Genomic DNA, 17,917 nt, shown 5'->3' with positions numbered 1-17,917 from the left:
TGCCAGTACAAGTGCCAGCTAGCTGCAATGACAAGAGAAAGCCAGTGGACATTGACATCAAACAGTAGCTGAAAGGAATTGTAAGGAAGAGATAATAAAAAGGGGGGGAGCCCTCAGGAGCAGAGGCAGCTCAGTACAGTAAGAGCTCTCAATCAAGGGATTAGACTGTCTGCAACTTATTCCTGTAGGCTTCCAAAAGGCTGAATTCATCCAGCATCTATAGCTGTAGGCAAGCCATTTTAAGTATTTGCACTTTTCCATTTGACCATGCTAATACCAGCCAGTGTATGCTGTGCTGGTGGTGAATGTGTCAACTTTGATGACAGAACACCATGGATTTCATAGTAACTGTTGGTAAAAATGGCACAGTGCTTTTTGTGCTGTTAACTGTGGCATTGATGCTTATGCTACTCAGCTGGTGATGCTGGGTTGGGTGAAGTTTTGTGTTTGAAATAATGGTGATGCAAAGAGTACTGTACAATTGCTTTGTACTGTAAGTAGGTTTGTATAATTATTGTACAGTCATACAAAGACCAGCGATCTCATGTTTTTAATATTTTGTTGGGAGCTTCCCAGAGTAGTTGTAACAGCCCAGTTGGAAGGGCGACATATAAATAATAAAGTTGTTATTGTTATATTTTCCCTGGAATACTGCAATTTGGCAGCACTGACATTTTGACACGGTAGTGTGTTTGGACATGGGAATCTATATATGTTCAGTCATGACATCTCAATGGAGCATATCAGTCTTTCTGCCTCATTCCATCTACAAAATGGATAACAGTTATCCTAGCTCATAGTATTCTTGCAAGTGTGGAGTCCTGATAATACATACCTGCATGTGCATATATAGCTGTAGTGATATGGCATGGCATGATGGTATTGTTGGATTGTTTGCTTGGTTTGGAATTCTGTACCCTGGTTGTACCCGTAAATAGTTTTCTGCTAAATTGGGTGTTTATGCTTGGCTGTGAGAGTGGCTCTTCTTTAGAATGGGGATGAGCTATTAATACAATAAACAGCATGAACTGTGTGACTGTCACAACTAGTATTTCATCCCTGGCATGCAATGTTTATAAAGTACATGGATTCTTTCATATGAGTTACATACACTTAAAAAAAACTATGCTCCAGCTATTGTTCATAATGGGGTTGGAATGTGTCCAGTCCCCCTGAAGCAAACAGAGGTCAGTGCCAGCTGCCCACTGGAGGGCATTTTAATTTTTGAGAGCAACAGTTTTTCTACTTTGGCACCCAAACCTTTAGCAATCTACCAGTAATCTGGACTGATATGAAAGAGTACTTCTACTTGTAGAGTTGCCTGAATCTTCTTATGGGAGCCATTTTGCTTTGCCTTCCCCATTGACTTTGTGAAAGTCATAACTTCTGGTGCTTAAGAACAGTTTTTCTATGTTTAAGAATTTGAGACTGAGAACCAGATCACCAAGGATTGGTATACTTTTAAATGGGGCACTTGCTTTTCCTCTGTGTGCCTGTAGAGCAGTCAGTTAATCACAAAGCATACAATCTTAAAGCATAAATGCAATTTAAAAACATTAGTAAATGCCACAGGAAGAAAACAGATAACAGAGAAACATTTCAGAGGATTTTTCTTTCTTTTTCTGTACAATTACTCAGCTCCCTGAAATTAAAAACAACAACAAAAACAGGAAAAACAGTTACTGATGAAGTTCAAGAGAACCCCCTTCTTCCTGAAAATATCATATTGTTTGAAAACTGATTAATAGTGAAATAATTGGGGGGAGAGGAGTTTCTCTCCATATTGACAAGAATAAGATCTACTAAAGATGTTCTGCTGTATAAAAGTAGGAATCTTTGCAATGGACTTAGTGGTATTAATACAGTGGACCCTCGGGTTACGTTACCTTAGGGTAACGTAACTTTCGGGTTGTGAACACAGCAAACCTGGAAGTGTATATTTCTGGGTTTCGTCGCATGCACAGAAGCGCTCTATCATGCCACATGCGTGTGCACAAGCGGCATTTCTAGATGTAGACTTTTTGGGGTGCGTACGGACCCCCAGAACGAATTAAGTTCTTATCTGGAGGGTCCACTGTAATCAGCTCTGGTGGTAAGGAGCACTTCTTCACAATAATGCAAGGCAGGCAAAACAATCCCTCCAAGATCTGAAGAGCTGTAGCATGGAGGCTAGGTTGTTTTGGTAGCATATGAGCACAGTAGCAAGGAGGAGAAAACATGAGCAAAAAGTTAGCAACTTTAAGAGTATGTAGTTAGAAGTACTGAAATATGGTAACTAAAAGTGGATAGATTGCTGAGTGGTTCAGCCAACTGAGATTATGTAGCTGTGGCCTTGAAAGAGCTGCACTGGCTGCCAGTATGCTGATAACCCAAATTTAATGCACTGCTAGCAATGGCTCATAAAAGCTTATACAAAATGAGACCAAAATGCTTGAAGAAGCATCTCTTTCTGCATCAGCCTGTCTCCACTCTTCATGCTAAGATCATTGGTTGGATTTCCTCCAGTTGAGATCAGTTATGTGGCAGCTTGGGAAAGAGCCTTCTCTGTGGTGGTGCCCCATCTATGTAATGTCTTCCCTGCTGAGCTAAAACTGATGTTGAATCTTACTAGATCTTGTTTAGAGGTGAAGAGTTGTCTCCTGACAAGGGCCTTTATGGTTACAGGTTATTAATGCTTGGGCCAGGTGCTGAGATGGTTGTACTGGTTTTGTTCTGTGTGTGTCCTTGCTAAGGTTCTCTCTGCCCTTGTTTTATGGCATTACAGTTGATACTGTAGCTTTTTATTTTTATTGTACCATGTTGTGGGTTGCTTTGCAGTCAAGAGCTAGCTTAAAACACTTCTAAATAAAAATAAAATAAATAATTCCTTTTAAGGATTTTGGATAAAAACTGGACAAGAGTCTGAGTTATGGGGGCATGTGATCAATTCCTTCCAGCTTCAATATCCTATGAATAATATTACTGCCCAGGGCTCCTTTGTGAGGAAAAATAGAAATTTAATAAATGAATAAAAAATAACTGATGGACTTATCTTTAATTAGAGCTAGACTAGACAGTGCTCTAGACACCTCTCAAGAGTCATCTGCTGTAACACTGGAGTCAAGTTCCTGGTGGACGCAAGCAATTTTGTCCTCATAATGCTTTGCAAACATTTCATAGCAAGCTATCCTTGGTTCTGTCACCTTCAGGTATGCAGCAGTGACACAGACGTAGGGAGGTCAGGTGAGCAGTGCAGCCCCACCACTCCATCCAGTATGGGTAGTTGGTCTGTGCATATCAGGTAATTAAATCTAGGCTTTGAATTTTGAACATGGACCCTCTTCCAAACTTCTGTTGTCTGTTTTGGAGTAAGGACCTTAACTTCTCCTGTCTTTACAATGGCAGTTAAATACTGCAGGTTCATTGAATGTGTAAACCTCTTTTTACTTGTCCAACCAATTAGGTTTCCTTTTGTGTGAAATGGTAAGGCCAAGGATTACAATGGAAAAAGATCAGAAGCTTCATGAACTGTGGGAGGCCAAGACGGGGAAGAACTCCTGCCAGCAGTAGATAATTCAACCATCCTATCTCTGCTCGACAATGCACCCTGCTTAGTCACTGGAGAAGGAAGCAGCTTGTGTGCAGCTGGAGATGAGGCATGCATGCAGTGCTTCTACAAAGCTGCTGTTCCCAGATTGCTGCATGCTAATTCTGCCTGGGGGGTGGGATGCAGCCCCATTTAAGAGGCATCTCTGTGTACAATTCTTACCTTTGGGATAGGCCTCCTAGCAAAATTAATTTACATGTGTTACCAATGACTATGGTATATTTTAAAAGCATATACTTTTTGATATTCTAGCAAAAGGGAGGTAGTTCGCTGAGCACATCAAGAAGGTTTGATGAGGAACTACTGTCCTGGCCAGCTGTGCCATTTTGTGCAAGATTTCAGAAAGAATCTGATCACAGCCTCTGTTGAATGATAACTTAAACTGTGCTTTCAGTTAGGAAAAGCAGCATTGTGTGATTTTGCTTGGCCATTCTCTCTTTGCTGTATTAACACACTTTTGTTTGCTTGAAGGTACATGGGGATAGGACTCTCAGCCCAAGGTGTCAACATGAACAGACTTCCTGGTGAGTCACTGTTAATAATTATTTGTGCTTGTCCTGTGTGCCAGTAACCACTACGCTGGAATTGTACAATTCTAAGAGGAGGATGTGCCTACTACTTGTGGAGGCAGAACATTGTTTGGAGGGAATGCTACAAATTTACTACTTAAAATTTGTTAACCACATACAGCTTATGAAACCTCTTCCAACACCCTTGAATCTTACGCTTCCTTGCTTTTCTTTCCACAAACCTTTAGCTGTCCACCAGCATTTCCATTTCTATAATAGGATTCTGAGTTGCAGTACATCTTTGATTGCAGCATAGTTCCTTTGTGCCACAGAATGTCACTTGATCTGTCAGATGGGTATGGCGCGTAGGAGAAATGGGCATTGTAGCTTTCTGTTCTCTTCTGCATCGTGCAGATATATTTCTTCTGTGCTTCCGAACGTATTTTAAATCACTTAATATTTTATTCTGTCCCCACGGCTACTTTTTTTTAAGAGTAGGAGTCACTAACTCATTGTCTCAAAACAGAATTCAGCCCTTTGAGAAATGCTATTTCTGCCACGCACCACCATCACCCACATTTCCCAGTCCCTCACTTAGGTGTGGTATGCCTAATGCATGCTTGTTGACTGGCATCAATTAGGGTGTTGTGGGTCAGTCTAGGTATTGACGTGTGTTCTGGAAGTGCCTCCCTTGTTGTGCTAAGCTGGCTAGATGCTGCCTGGGCTCCTCCCAGTCCTGGTGATATTATTTGACCCCAAATGGTGGTAATTTAGTGGCATAGTTCCAGTGCAGACACTAACTATAATGGACTTGGTTTATCCTTGGCATTGTAAGGATTGCTCATTCAGGTGATCTTAGCGATCATTAACAAGTTTGAATAAAGTCTTAGGATATTCAGTCCTCAAATCCTATATCAGTTAGCACAGAAGGACTTGCATTGTGCATGAGTTACTCAGTAACACCAGCTAATCTTGTGATGATGATGAGAGTACAGCCCTAGTTTGCAGTCATTTTATAACAAAGGTATTGATCAAGATTGGAAGAGCCACTGGCTCTGAGTACTGACTCAACACCCTCAGGAGCCACAGTACCTCCGGTAAGCTTTTTAACCTCTGTTGTCCACTATGAACAGCAACAGAGGGTTTACTAAAGCTTTCCCCTTTGTATGCACTGTAGCTCAGCTGGAACTGCTGTACAGTGGTGCCCCGCAAGACGAATGCCTCGCAAGACGGAAAACTCGCTAGACGAAAGAGTTTTCCGTTTTGGAGGTGCTTCGCTAGACAAATTTCCTATGGGCTTGCTTCGCAAGACGACAATGTCTTGCGAGTTCCTGCGGGTTTTTCCCCCTTTCCCCCCCTTTTTCTAAGCCGCTAAGCCGCTTATCAGCTGATCCGATCAGCAGATAAGCCGCTAAAAGCCGCTAATCCGCTAATCTGTCAATGGGCTTGCTTCGCAAGACGAAAAAACCGCTAGACGAAGAGAATCACAGAACGGATTCTTTTCGCCTTGCGAGGCACCACTGTATTTCAGATCCCTTCCAACCGTGTGCATTTATACCTATAACACAGGATAACACTTTGTGCTTCTGATGAAGTGGACTCTGTTCCACAAATGGTTATGTCCTAATAAACATGTTAGTTTTTAAAATGACACAAGACACTTTGCTGTGGTTGCTGTGACAGACTAACATAGTCACCACACTGAAACTCATAATTTTTCTTTGTCTTGATCTGAGTAGCAAAGGTAGTGCCGCCACCAAGTTCTTCAGGGGCATCTTTTGCAATTGTTCTTGAACTTGTCTGAGGCAAACAGGCCAACACTCCCTCTCAGTGAAATGAAGAGCTCATTTCAAATTCCACAGATGGAGATGCATGTCCCCATGTGAGGGAGTGCTAGAGATTGGGCAGTGGGACTAACTTTCCTTTTGGCCCCTCATGCTCCTGCTCGCAGACAGTTTTGCATCCTTTTGCAAAGTGGTAGGAAACTGCTGCAAAATGGAGCTCCCTTTACAGGTTGAAAATGTGTGCCACTCCCTCGCTCCTGCTTTCTGCTTAGCTCTAGTTTGAGATGCATAATCAGACAAGGCTCTGCCAAAACCCACTGTTGCTTTTCCCTCAAGAGAGCCCTTGGCTTGTCAGAAGTGGGTAATGGATTGGGATGTAGGATCCTTGGGATCAGGAGTTAAACTAGGAGCTGGATTAAGCCCTGGTATCTCCTGACTGCCATTTATTCAAAGCTCAACTTTTTATCTCCATGTGTTTTGAGTTTATTTTGGAATCTGTTCTTCAGATAGATGGTTCATCTTTTAAAAACAACATCCTGCAGTGGTACTAATTAATGATCAGTCTTTAATAACAGCTTCTTACTTGGCCTAGAACTGCACATGCTTTAGTATTTAAACCTGATTGCAAGGTCACATGGAAATGACAGTGTCAGGCGAGATCTGCAAACATTATTAGAGAGTGCTCATGTGATTTGTTCTAAATGCAGGTCTTTGGGGCTGTGTTTGCCATTTAACACCTTTGTCACTGGCTACTAAAAATGCACCGGGCTGCAGCTTCCCATAGAGAGTCCATTCATATGGCCAAAGGGCTGGCCTGTGGCCAGACTTTTCTAGTAAAAACATTTTGACAGTGGGTTGCTAGAAACAGCAGGTGTTGAATGTTAATTTGCAAAATTTGTGAGAGATGATGACTCTATCCTGAACATGCTTAGGCTGGTTTTTTTATATTAGAGCAGAAGGAATAATTCAGAAGGGAGAACAGTTGTTCCACATGCCACTCTGGACTTGTAGAATTACTTGGAGCTGGAATTGGCCACAAGACAATGTATTTGAAAATATCACTGTCATTAATCTAAAGTGGCTTGTGGTAATTTGTGGCCTGTCAAGTTGAGCACAACCTATGAGTTGTATGTTGTGATCAGTGAAGTACTTGAGCTGCCCATCTGCAGTCCCAAACAGACAACAAAAGCAGGTTTGAATCCTGGTGGACTGTCATGCAAAAGGAGGTAGTAATATTGCCCCAGTGTACTTCAAGCCGAGTTGGCAAGTGGACAGTTTATTCCCATTTTATCCTTCCAATATACACTATGAGGTCACTCAGTGAGATTCATGGCTGAGCTGGAGTTTGAATTTGGGTCTTCATTATCCAAGCCCAACTTTCTACCCACTATTTCACAGTGGTTCTCATAACTATCATGCTAAGTTATGTCCATGTCTGACTGTATTACACACAGCTGCTAAATGACATTAGCTGTGTTATGCTAGAGATGTCTGTTCTGAACTCAGTGGGGCTTACTTGTGTGAGACTTGCATCCAGGCAAGTCTAGTAATGTATACCACTTTCCATGTTAGTGATTTGATATTGCCTCAGTTTTCCATAGTTCATTACCAGGAAGGGTGAAAATAGGTTGTTGCTGCGTTGTGCTTGGAACTGTGGGAAGGGCAGCCTTCCCCAATCTGACAACTTCCAGATGTTCTGGACTAGATTATCCATCAGCCCCTATCAGCATGGCTGTCCAAAACATATGAAAGCCCCAAGTTGGGAAAGGCTACTGTGGAAGAAAACACTCTTTAAACTTTAACATTTACTGAAAACTCCACAAAGTGTTACTTTAGATAAGTCTTTCCAACTTCTGTAGGTATGTGTTTAAAAGATAACCCTTGCCGAAAGGTGGAGTGGGTTTGGCTTTTCTTTTTCTGTTTTGTGATGTTTGTATTATTTCTACATACATCTAATTCCAAGCATTTAATCTTCTTCAGCTGGGTGTAGACATAACTAGGAGGACCCTTTTGACACCAGGATTTTCTGGAGACAAAGGAATTTAGGGATTTTAGATTTCTATTCAAAATTTTACTGAGAGGAAGGTCCTATGGGACTAATAGCCGGGTGCCACAAAATTTAGCTAACCTTGGTAGCAAGCTGTTATTTATGATTTCCCCAAATCTTCCTCCACTCTTATCAGTTCTCTGGAACACACAACAGACTTGGCATAGATGGGTAAGTTAACCTTTGCCATAGTGCTTTGAAGGTACTCAGAAGTAGTTGGAAGGATTCTTCCTAGATCCTTGCATCTGCAAGGTCCAGTGCAAAAGTGAGAGGCTGACCTCCCCTCCCCCAAGACCCTTGCACATTCCAAAGGAGTTAGGCAAGAGTGGGTTTTCTCTCCCTCTTAGCACCAAGTAAGATAAGTCTCCCTCCCTTGTTGTCATGCAGAGAGAACCTTGAGGGGAAGGGAGGGAGGGATGTATCACATCACTCAGGGACTGGGCAGATAGTTGCCAGGAAGAGATGACTGTATTTATGGAACTCTATTAATGGGACTTCATAGTCAGCAGGTTCATAATTACTTTTAATGTAAAAACAGGGCAATTGGTAGTGTGTGCTTTTGTGCTGCTCTGTTGAGATTCTTTGTTCTAGACATTTCCAAGGTCTCATTCAGAAACATACTTCAACAACTGCAGATTTCAGCCATTGAGAATCTAGTGGGGTGGCAAAAGTCTTATTCTGTATTCATTTTTTAATGAACTTTATGTAATGCAAAACCTTGTTCTAAAGTGTGGTATGTTGGTAAGGTGTCTGTAGGTTTCTGAATTTTGTCGCAGAATCCATTTGTGCCACTTATTATAAAACAGAATGTTGTAGTGCAGAGAGCTCCTGTTCGGCAATGCCTTTTCTTTCCCTCCAACAGATAGTCAGCATTCTGTGGTTACTGAGCACGCACTGGGATCTTTGGGTCCCCCCCCCCCCATTTAGGACTTTTGTGTGCTTATACAAATTTGCGGGTTCCCCCAAGCCTGGTGATACTTTCTTCCTCTTGCTTGTGCTTTCTTACCTACGTAAGCGATGGTATTCACAGAAGTATATAATGATTTTAGGTAGCTGTGGTTGGCAATTTCAAACCCTTCGTTATACTATTTTTGTGCTTCCACTTCTTTTCTTTCCAGAATAGAAACTACCTGGTTGAAGGACATTCCTCTCTTAACCTCATTTGTTACTGACGTAAAGCAGCAGCTGTACCCATTGTGAGGGAGGCTTTGCAGGTGTGCGTGTCTGGCTCTTTGGTTTGTCTCCAAAGCTTTTACTGCAGTTTCATTCATCCAGTCCTGTTTCCTGTTGTCTACTTTCCTGGTGCTTATCATGCAGATGGGAGCAGCTCAGGAGCCAGAGTGCCCTAGTGGCTGGGTAATTCAAGTGCACTTTCAGAAGGGTGTGATGACTAAGAAGTCCTGGAAAATACTGGTGATTCCACTCCTCATTTGTCATATGGGTGTTCACTCCAGAAACTATTGTTGCAAACATCAGATTGTTGTTCATCATTCTTAAATTAGATGATTACAAGTTTGTGGCTCTAAGAATGAAGTAGGTCACTCTGTTCCTTTTTGATTCTGACTTAATAAGGAAGAAGTTGTTTTCAGGTGGAGGAGTTTGGTATATACTCTTGAGTCATTCTAGATAAAGGTGTTGACAGCGTTTGGGATAGTCTGGCAGTTAATTAAAAAGTACTTAGAAAAGGAAGCTCTACATGCCATGTGCCCAAGCGCCTGGTGATGCTGGCCATGAGATTGCAAAGTGGTGTTTACACTTCCTTTTGTAAACTTCATGTCAGCAGATCCAACGTGACATGGAGTATAGTACTACTCCAGAACCTGCTGCTTTTGAAATGGAAGCATTGAGACCCCGTATTGTGTGTGAAATTCCACAATATGCATTACATCAGGGCAACCAACACAATGCCACCCAGATGTTGTTAGGCTCCCAGCCCCTTTGTTCCTGACAATTGGCCATTTTGGCTGGGGCTGATCTGAGTTGGCGTTTAACATCTGGAGGGCAGCGCACTGGCTACCCCTGCATTACATATATTCAACTACAAATAATCCAGTCTGGACCTAAGTGGCTTCACTTTCATTTCTCAAAAGAAACCCAGGAGGCAATCTGTTGCTCTGGGAGCATAGGGCAATATCCTCGTGCTTTTTTGGCTCTGAGTTGCCAGGACTCTTTGTCCTGAACATGCAGTGGGTTATTTTGGTAGTTTTCCTCTCGGGAGTGGGATCCCACTCCTCTGCCAGCCCATGAGTGCTTGTGGAGTAGCAAAGTATATTTAGTCCATGATGACTGGACTGTGGTTTGTGTAACATGATGCTTCAATGCCTCCTTGACTGGAATCTCTGTGGTTTATGTTAAAAGAAAGAGAAATGTGTCTGCAGCATGTGGCTGAACATAAATCTGCTGGAAGCTACACAAGAGCTAGTTTTGTCGACTACAAGGCCTTTCTATTAAAACAAAGAGGCCTTCTCCGCAGCTGCTGAAAGATGGGCTTTCAAGGAGGATTCTTCAGCTTTCCTGCAAGATGCAGGTGCTTATTCCTGGCTCTTGGCAGGCAGCTGGAATCAAATAGTGCTGAAGGCACCAAAGGTGGCTTACAGTCAGCCCTTCATCTCAATCAGAGCTTCATTTTCCACACACACGTGTCAAGAGAACAAAAAACAACAACCTTGCAATGTTAGTGCTGTTCCTATACAGAGATGCTAGCTCTGCATATATGCAGTTCTCAACTCTGGATAAAGGCTGATAGGTAACTGTGTTTTCCTGCAAGATCTACAGCCCAGTACGAATATAATTTCTCAATAATGATTAAGAGATTAGAATGGGGCCATGGGATCACCCCACTTTCCTTTTTAATTAGAATTTGAAGTCAAGACTTGGAGCTTATTCGCCAACTTTGGGTAAAATGGGATCTAATAATTAAGACTGTTAGAAATTAAGACATTAAGGTTGTGAAGTAATTGAGAAATTTAAGCTAAAGAGGGCTGGGGGAGAAAGCATGCATTCCATAGCATGCTCCCAATATCATGGCCATAGTTAAGAAATTGACAGGAGAGAGAGGCCTATGTGTGAACACCACCCTTATATCTTAGACTTCTTCCTGCTTTGTGCTGAACACTGTTGATTATGTTGTTCACACTAAGCATGAAATGCTTCTTCCTGTTCTGGCTGTTATATTCACTCAATAGCAAAATGTGCTTCCGATTTTGGGGTTCATCCATTTGCTACCCAAGAGTGCTATTCCCAGAATTGTACTTGGATACTGACTTAACCCTTGCAAAAGGGTGAAAACAAACAATATTTAACACTAGTACTAATCAGTTGAGCTGCCCTCACCACATTCACTTATTTGTAGGTTATTTACTGCTATATGTTTAAAGAAGGACAATGGAAACTTCTCAGCCTGTCAGAATAGAGCTTTAGCTCTCTGACCCCAGCAGGCCAAACTGGATAGGTGAGGTGCTGTCTTTTGGAAAGAAAAATGCTTCTTTTAAAAATGGATAATTTTTTAATTCACAAAGGAGCTTGCAGAGCCCTTTACCTGGTGCTTCTCAAGAGCCTTACCTGATCTGTAAAAATGGTTTTGTAAGAAGAATCTCATGTTTGCTTTTTGTATGTGCTGCATTGGAAGTTGCCACCGATTCATCCTTCCGTGGCAGTAAACAAAAGTGTGTCTTTGAAACAACACCAGAACAGTTGACAGTGCTCCTTGACCTACTGAGTTTATAGACCTTTCTCAAGTGCCCTCTATCTCCACAGTAATGTGACAAGAAAATAGGAAGAAAAAGGTATACTAGCGGGGGCTGGCACTCAGACTTGAATGCAAGACTTTCTTGACATAATATGCCTCTCCTCAAGATAGCAGGTAAATTGGATTACTAGAAGTATTCCTGGTCATTACTGCAAGAATTGCTTTACCTTCCTTTCCCCACCCCACCCCTCCTTGACTTGGCTTATTTATTTATTTGTTGTTAGTGCATCTTTCTCAGATCTATGTTTACTTTAGTTATTAGCTATTTCTAACCTGTATATTAGCTGATCTGAGGATGGGGTGTATTTCATTGAAAAAATCTCTGTATAAATAGTCGAATAAAACCATAACTGACAAGTGAAAAACATAAGAACACTGAGCAGATCAAAATACTTACCGGTAACTGCAATCAAGAAAGCCCTAATTCCTGAGCAAACAACCAGGCATTGGTGCTGAGACAAGGCCAGTGTTGGTGCTCATTAGACTTCAGAGAGGAGGGTATTCCATAAATGGGGCAGCACAGCAGAGAAGGCCCTTTCCCATGTCACCATATAATGTATGCACTGCCTGGGAATTTTTAGAAACAAAAAAATATTGTGATTTTTAAATGGATAGTGTGATTGGTGAGTTTGGACCAATCATGTCAATGACATATTGGTCGACCATCTTTATTCAAATTGGTACCTGGCATCATTGCAGCCCATTGCCCCCACCTTGGGAAACATTGTACTGAATTTGGTGACGATCTCTTGAGAGAAGACCAAACATAATGCCAAGAAATGGGCAAAGTCATGCCAAAGTCATATTTTGATCCACCATCTTGATTCAAAATGGTGCCCAATGCTTACACAGTCTGCCACCCTTACTCTGAGAACCCTCTGGCCTAGTTTGGTGATGATTTTCACCCCCTCCCATTGCAAGAATCTCCTGATCTCATGTTTTCAGAAAGGAGGGGGCGGAAACTGCTCTTCGCTTCTTCCACTCCTGCCTGACTCTGTGGGGGTCTGTGTGTTATCTATGTAGAGATTAGATGGCTGAGTGAGAGCTGTAACACCCATGCAAGCCAGTAGCTCTTTAGTTTAGTTTGCAGTAGCTATTAAAAAATAAAGGAGTTAGGTTTCACAGCTTTCTTCCGTGTTGTTCATACTCTGCTGAGTTTGGTGCTCACAATGGACAGTTGTGGGTCCAGTGCACTTAGACCTGCTTTCCAGGAGTGGAAGGTCTCGGGAAGGGCTCCAGTCACCTAGCCCAGTCGGGGCAGAAGAAGTTGTTGAGCCCAGTCGTTGACATCGGCTCAAAGGCGTACTGGCAGATATCTCAAGAGGCAGGCAAACCTATACCAGAAAGGGCCCAGTTGCATACCATAGTCACAGTTTGGCCCTCAATTCAAAATGGTGCCTGGCACCTAAACATTGAATAGACCCCCCCCCCCACCTCAGGACCCCTCGTGCTGCATTTGGCGATGATATCTTGAGAGGCACCCGAACATATAGAGAACAAACTGACAATCCACTTCCCAAAATTACAGTAGAATTCTCAGTGGCTGAAATTTGCAGTTATTGGGGTAAGTTTCTAAATAAGATATTGGAAATTTCTGGAACCATTACTGACACCTTGAAATCAGACTGGGAAGTATGTTGGCAACCAGCACAGTTCTTTTAGAACTGGAATTATATGGGCCCTCTATGCTTCCACTTAAGAAGCTAGCCACACATTCTGCAGTAGCTGCTGCTTCCACGTCACCTTCAGATTTGTCACAGAATGTAGCACAGTGGATTGTACAGCCATTTCCAACCTGCCTTATTGACTTTCAGGAGTGTACTACATGCCTCGTTTCTTGTGGGCTCTGGATCAAAATCAGAAGAATCAGTTAAGCCATGAATTACAACTATGGACAGTAGTGGGGGCAGGGACAGCTCAAATGAATAATGTAGAACCCCTGTAATTCAGCAGAAGAGTCTTGAGGCTTGTAGATGAGCTCCTGACTGTTCTATCTGCCAACAGTTGGGCATACTTACCTAAGACGGGGTCATTTGAGGACATTTGGTGCTGCCTGGGTGCTCTTATCTCTCAGGCACAGCATATGTGCCTAGTCTGCTGTCCTCCACGGTTACAGCATCCTTTGCTAAAGGAAAGAAAATGCACTCAAGATATAGCAGAAAGTGTGTGCTGCCAACAAGTCTATAGGTTAAGAGGAAAAGGAAGACCACTTGGAAATGTACATGAGAACAAGTTAGCAGTCCCACAAAAAGTCACAATAATCCGTTGTGTAGGAAAGCAAAATTAATAGTAATTGGCTCTTAAGAATGAATGGAGGAGTGGGTGAGAGTGTATGTATACACACATACTATGCACATGCACATACGTTTGTGTGTGTGTATTATCCAAACTGTGCAGAGAAACAAACTGAACAAGATGGAATGAATTTTGATGTTATTAGTATATTAATGTTGAAAATTAAAAACCTGATAGTCTAGTTGTATCAGCACTGAGTCAGCTCTGTGTGCAGTACAGCACGTAATTTCAAACACTGGTTACATCCATCAGAACTGAGACACTCAAATCAGTCTGCTCATCAGAATTGGATTTCTGCTACAGAGCTTGATGATGTAAGGGTTACCAGTCACCATTTTTTCTGACGTCTCCTCCAGAGCTTATTTGTGTCTGATATATGAGAGCTTAGAAGTTACCACCTTGTATTTTAACAACTCTTCTTTTCATTAATGCTCTCAGATGTTAACTGCATATCTCTTTACTCCTGTTTGTATGAGGATATATCTCTGCCTCTTCCCTGTTTATGTATCCTATAATATGGTACTTTTTGTTCCTATTGTCAGGCTCAGCCATCGTTTAAACTTGCCGTCTGATGTTGTCTTCTCTAGGTTGGGATAAACATTCCTATGGCTACCATGGTGATGATGGACACTCCTTCTGCTCTTCAGGGACAGGACAGCCTTATGGCCCCACATTCACTACTGGAGATGTGATTGGCTGCTGTGTAAACCTCATCAACAATACCTGCTTCTACACAAAGAATGGGCACAGTTTAGGTAGGCAAACAAACTTCTGGACCAGCTTTATTTTGGTTTGGGCTTACAAACTGAGCCACTGTCTGCTCTTCTTTAACGTGCAATCAGCAGGATGATTTCTTGGGTGAAACAAAACCAACATGATCTCATTTATTTGTGTCAATACTGGTAGATTACAACTAGTGCTGTGAACAATTCATGTATCTACATCCAGTTTTTTCCTTTACTGCTATCTCTTTGTCCCAGCTGGAAAGGAAGGACTGATAAAGACTTACTCCCATTTCTCATGGTTCAGATTGGGAGCAAAAGTTCAAGGCTATTGCTCTATATACACTAAAGCAGACTGTCAGCCCCACTGCAGTTCTCTAAGCAGGTGAATATATTGCTGTGTGAATATACAAGATTGAGTGGGGAGGGGGAGAATCTCAGTTAATATTCATTTTAGGGATTCTTGAGCTCACAGTGAAGTGTCTTAATGATTAAACTGGTTGCTAGAGAAAAGCAAGCAGCAGCTGAGGAACATTTGATTCAGGATAAATGATGTCTAAGGAATTATATTGAAAATGTTTTAATTGTCCAAATAGGGAGGGTAGAACTAGACATTGAAAATGCATGGGCATATGACAGCAGTCCAAAGAGACCAAAATGCCATAGGATAAAACTCATGTGCCAAAGACCTTTGGAGAAGAAGACCCTGTATAAGTGTTTATATGCTGATGCTAGAAGCCTCAGAGCCAAGATACATGAGTTGGAGTGGCTGGTTTTAAGGAGAGCAAAGGTACAGTGGGCATCATGGAATCCTAGCGGAACAGAGAGAACCAGTGAAACAAAATTATCTCTGGATATAATCTCATTCGGAAGGGCATACTGGATGAGTTGTTGCTGCGTATGTCAAAGAGGTTGTAGAATCCCACAAACTAAAAATCTCAGAAGGGACACCCATCTCAACAGAATTGCTGTGGGTGGCAATACCAAGCCGCCAAAATAATTTAGTGCTGGGGATCTTCTAAAATGTTCAAAGTGATCTTGGGATGGAGAATGATATCAAAGAGGTATCCAGAGGAGGAAGTGACTTCAATTATTCCCACATAGACTGGGTACATGCACATTTTAGTCATGACAAAGAGGTAACATTTATAGATATCCTGAATGACTGAGCCCTAGAAGAGTTGGTCATGGAGCTGATCAGAGGGGAGGTAACCCTGGGCTCAATCTTAAGTAGTGCCCAATGTGATGTGAGAACTAACGGAGAACAGAAACCATGGCACTGTCAAATTTAGCCATTTGTAGACAATTGCCAAAAAAGTCCAACACAAGTCACATTTGACTTCAAATGGGGAAAGTTCCCAAAAATTAGGGGATTGGTAAAAAGGAAGTTGAAATGCAAAGTCAATGTTCTCTTAAATGCTTAGCGGTTATTCAAAACTGCAAAAATAGAAGCTCAGCTAGAAATATACTGCAGAGGAGGAAAGGGAACACCAGGGCCAAGAGTATGGTAGCAGAGTCAAGGAAGGCTTTCATCTAAAAAATAGAAGTCTTATCCAAATGAGGAGAACCAAAAGGAACATAAACTTTGGCAAATAAAGGGCAGGCAGACAGTAAGGGATGTGAAAAAAGTGAGGAGCACATTGCTGCCTGAAAACATAAAGACCAACAACTAAAAAGTTCTTCAGATGCATTAGAAGCAAGCAGAGAGAGAGGCAGTTGGACATTTGGATGACAGGTATGCTAAAGGAGACAGCACTGAAGCTGAGTGAATTCTTTGCATCTTCACTGTGGAAGATACAGGGAAAATTCATGTGCCTGAACTTTCTCAGGAAGCGAGTCTGAGGAACTGAGGTGTCAAGAATCAGGTCCAAGGAACCAGATATGAAAAAGTCCAGATGGCACTCACTCAAGAATTTTTAAATGTGAAGTTGCTGATCTTTAAGAGAAATGTGTAATTTGTCCCTAGGATCAGCCTCCATACCAAGAGAAAGTATGCAGATGACATTATATAATCACATGTGCACAAATTTACTCTTCATTTTGATTTGGGGCTAAGCTGTGGAGGTACTGACCAGAGACTAGAGAGCTGTGTAGAGCATGGTAGTCATTTTCCTATCTACTAAAGCCCTGCCCCCCAAAAAACCCTATGGTTTATTTTCCTTTTCTTTCTGAGCCTTCAGTATCATGGTGAGAATGTAGTCAGGTTTCTTTCTTGTAATCCATCAGTCTAGGTCAGGGATGAGCACCTGTGGCCCTCCAGTCTATGTTGGGCTTCAGCTCCTTTAATCCCTGACCATTATCCATGCTGGCTGGAGCTGATGGGAGCTGTAATCCAGCAAAATGTGAAGTCCACGGGTTGCCTGCTCCAGCCTACACAAAGAATAAGTTCAGCATCAAATACAGCTTCCACTGAAGAATTATCAGTGAGGTCCTCTAGTGAAGGCACTAATAATAATAATAATAATAATAAATTTTATTTATATCCCGCCCTCCCCAGCCGAAGCCGGGCTCAGGGCGGCTAACAACAATAAAACAGTACAAAAGTACAACATAAACAACATTCTAAAATCATTCATTATAAAAATTAATTAATTCAAGCCACTAGCAACCATTGGGCCAGAGCTCGGCGAAGATTGCCGAGGGAGGGAGTCAGGCTGTGCCCTGGCCAAAGGCCTAGTGGAACAGCTCTGTCTTGCAGGCCCTGCGGAAGGATGTCAAATCCCGCAGGGCCCTGGTCTCTTGTGACAGAGTGTTCCACCAGATCGGAGCCACAGCCGAAAAAGCCCTGGCTCTAGTTGAGGCCAGCCTAACTTCTCTGTGGCCTGAGACCTTCAAGATGTTTTTATTTGAAGACCGTAGGTTTCTCTGTGGGGCATACCAGGAGAGGCGGTCCCGTAGGTACGAGGGTCCTAGGCCATATAGGGCTTTAAAGGTTAAAACCAGCACCTTAAACCTGATCCTGTACTCCACCGGGAGCCAGTGCAGCTGGTATAGCACCGGGTGAATGTGATCTCGCAGCGAAGACCTCGTAAGGAGTCTCGCTGCAGCATTCTGCACCCGCTGGAGTTTCTGGGTCAGTCTCAAGGGCAGCCCCACGTAGAGCGAGTTACAATAATCCAGTCTGGAGGTGACCGTCGCGTGGATCACAGTGGCTAGGTCAGGGCGAGAGAGGTAAGGAGCCAACTGCTTAGCTTGGCGGAGATGGAAAAATGGGCCTGTTCTCTTT

The 17,917-nt window shown here is 42.5% G+C and overlaps 1 protein-coding gene across 6 annotated transcripts in view; it reads left to right on the top strand.

Moving 5' to 3' along the window:
- The window catches only part of RANBP10 (RAN binding protein 10), a gene marked incomplete at its 5' end in the record, with an annotated part of 50,756 nt that overhangs the window by 7,583 nt on the left and 25,256 nt on the right, over positions 1-17,917 (top strand). For all 6 annotated transcript variants that reach the window (XR_014528777.1, XR_014528778.1, XR_014528779.1 and 3 more), the window contains 2 exons: positions 4,058-4,110; positions 14,557-14,724. Coding sequence is in view for 2 of the 6 variants with exons in the window: in XM_083514870.1 (XP_083370996.1) it covers positions 4,058-4,110; positions 14,557-14,724 (221 nt within the window). The remainder of the gene's footprint in view (positions 1-4,057; positions 4,111-14,556; positions 14,725-17,917) is intronic.

This window comes from Podarcis liolepis, assembly GCF_965112155.1.
Source record: "Podarcis liolepis genome assembly, chromosome: 7".
NCBI lineage: Eukaryota > Metazoa > Chordata > Lepidosauria > Squamata > Lacertidae > Podarcis > Podarcis liolepis.
This window is presented reverse-complemented; position numbering and strand designations above follow the sequence as displayed.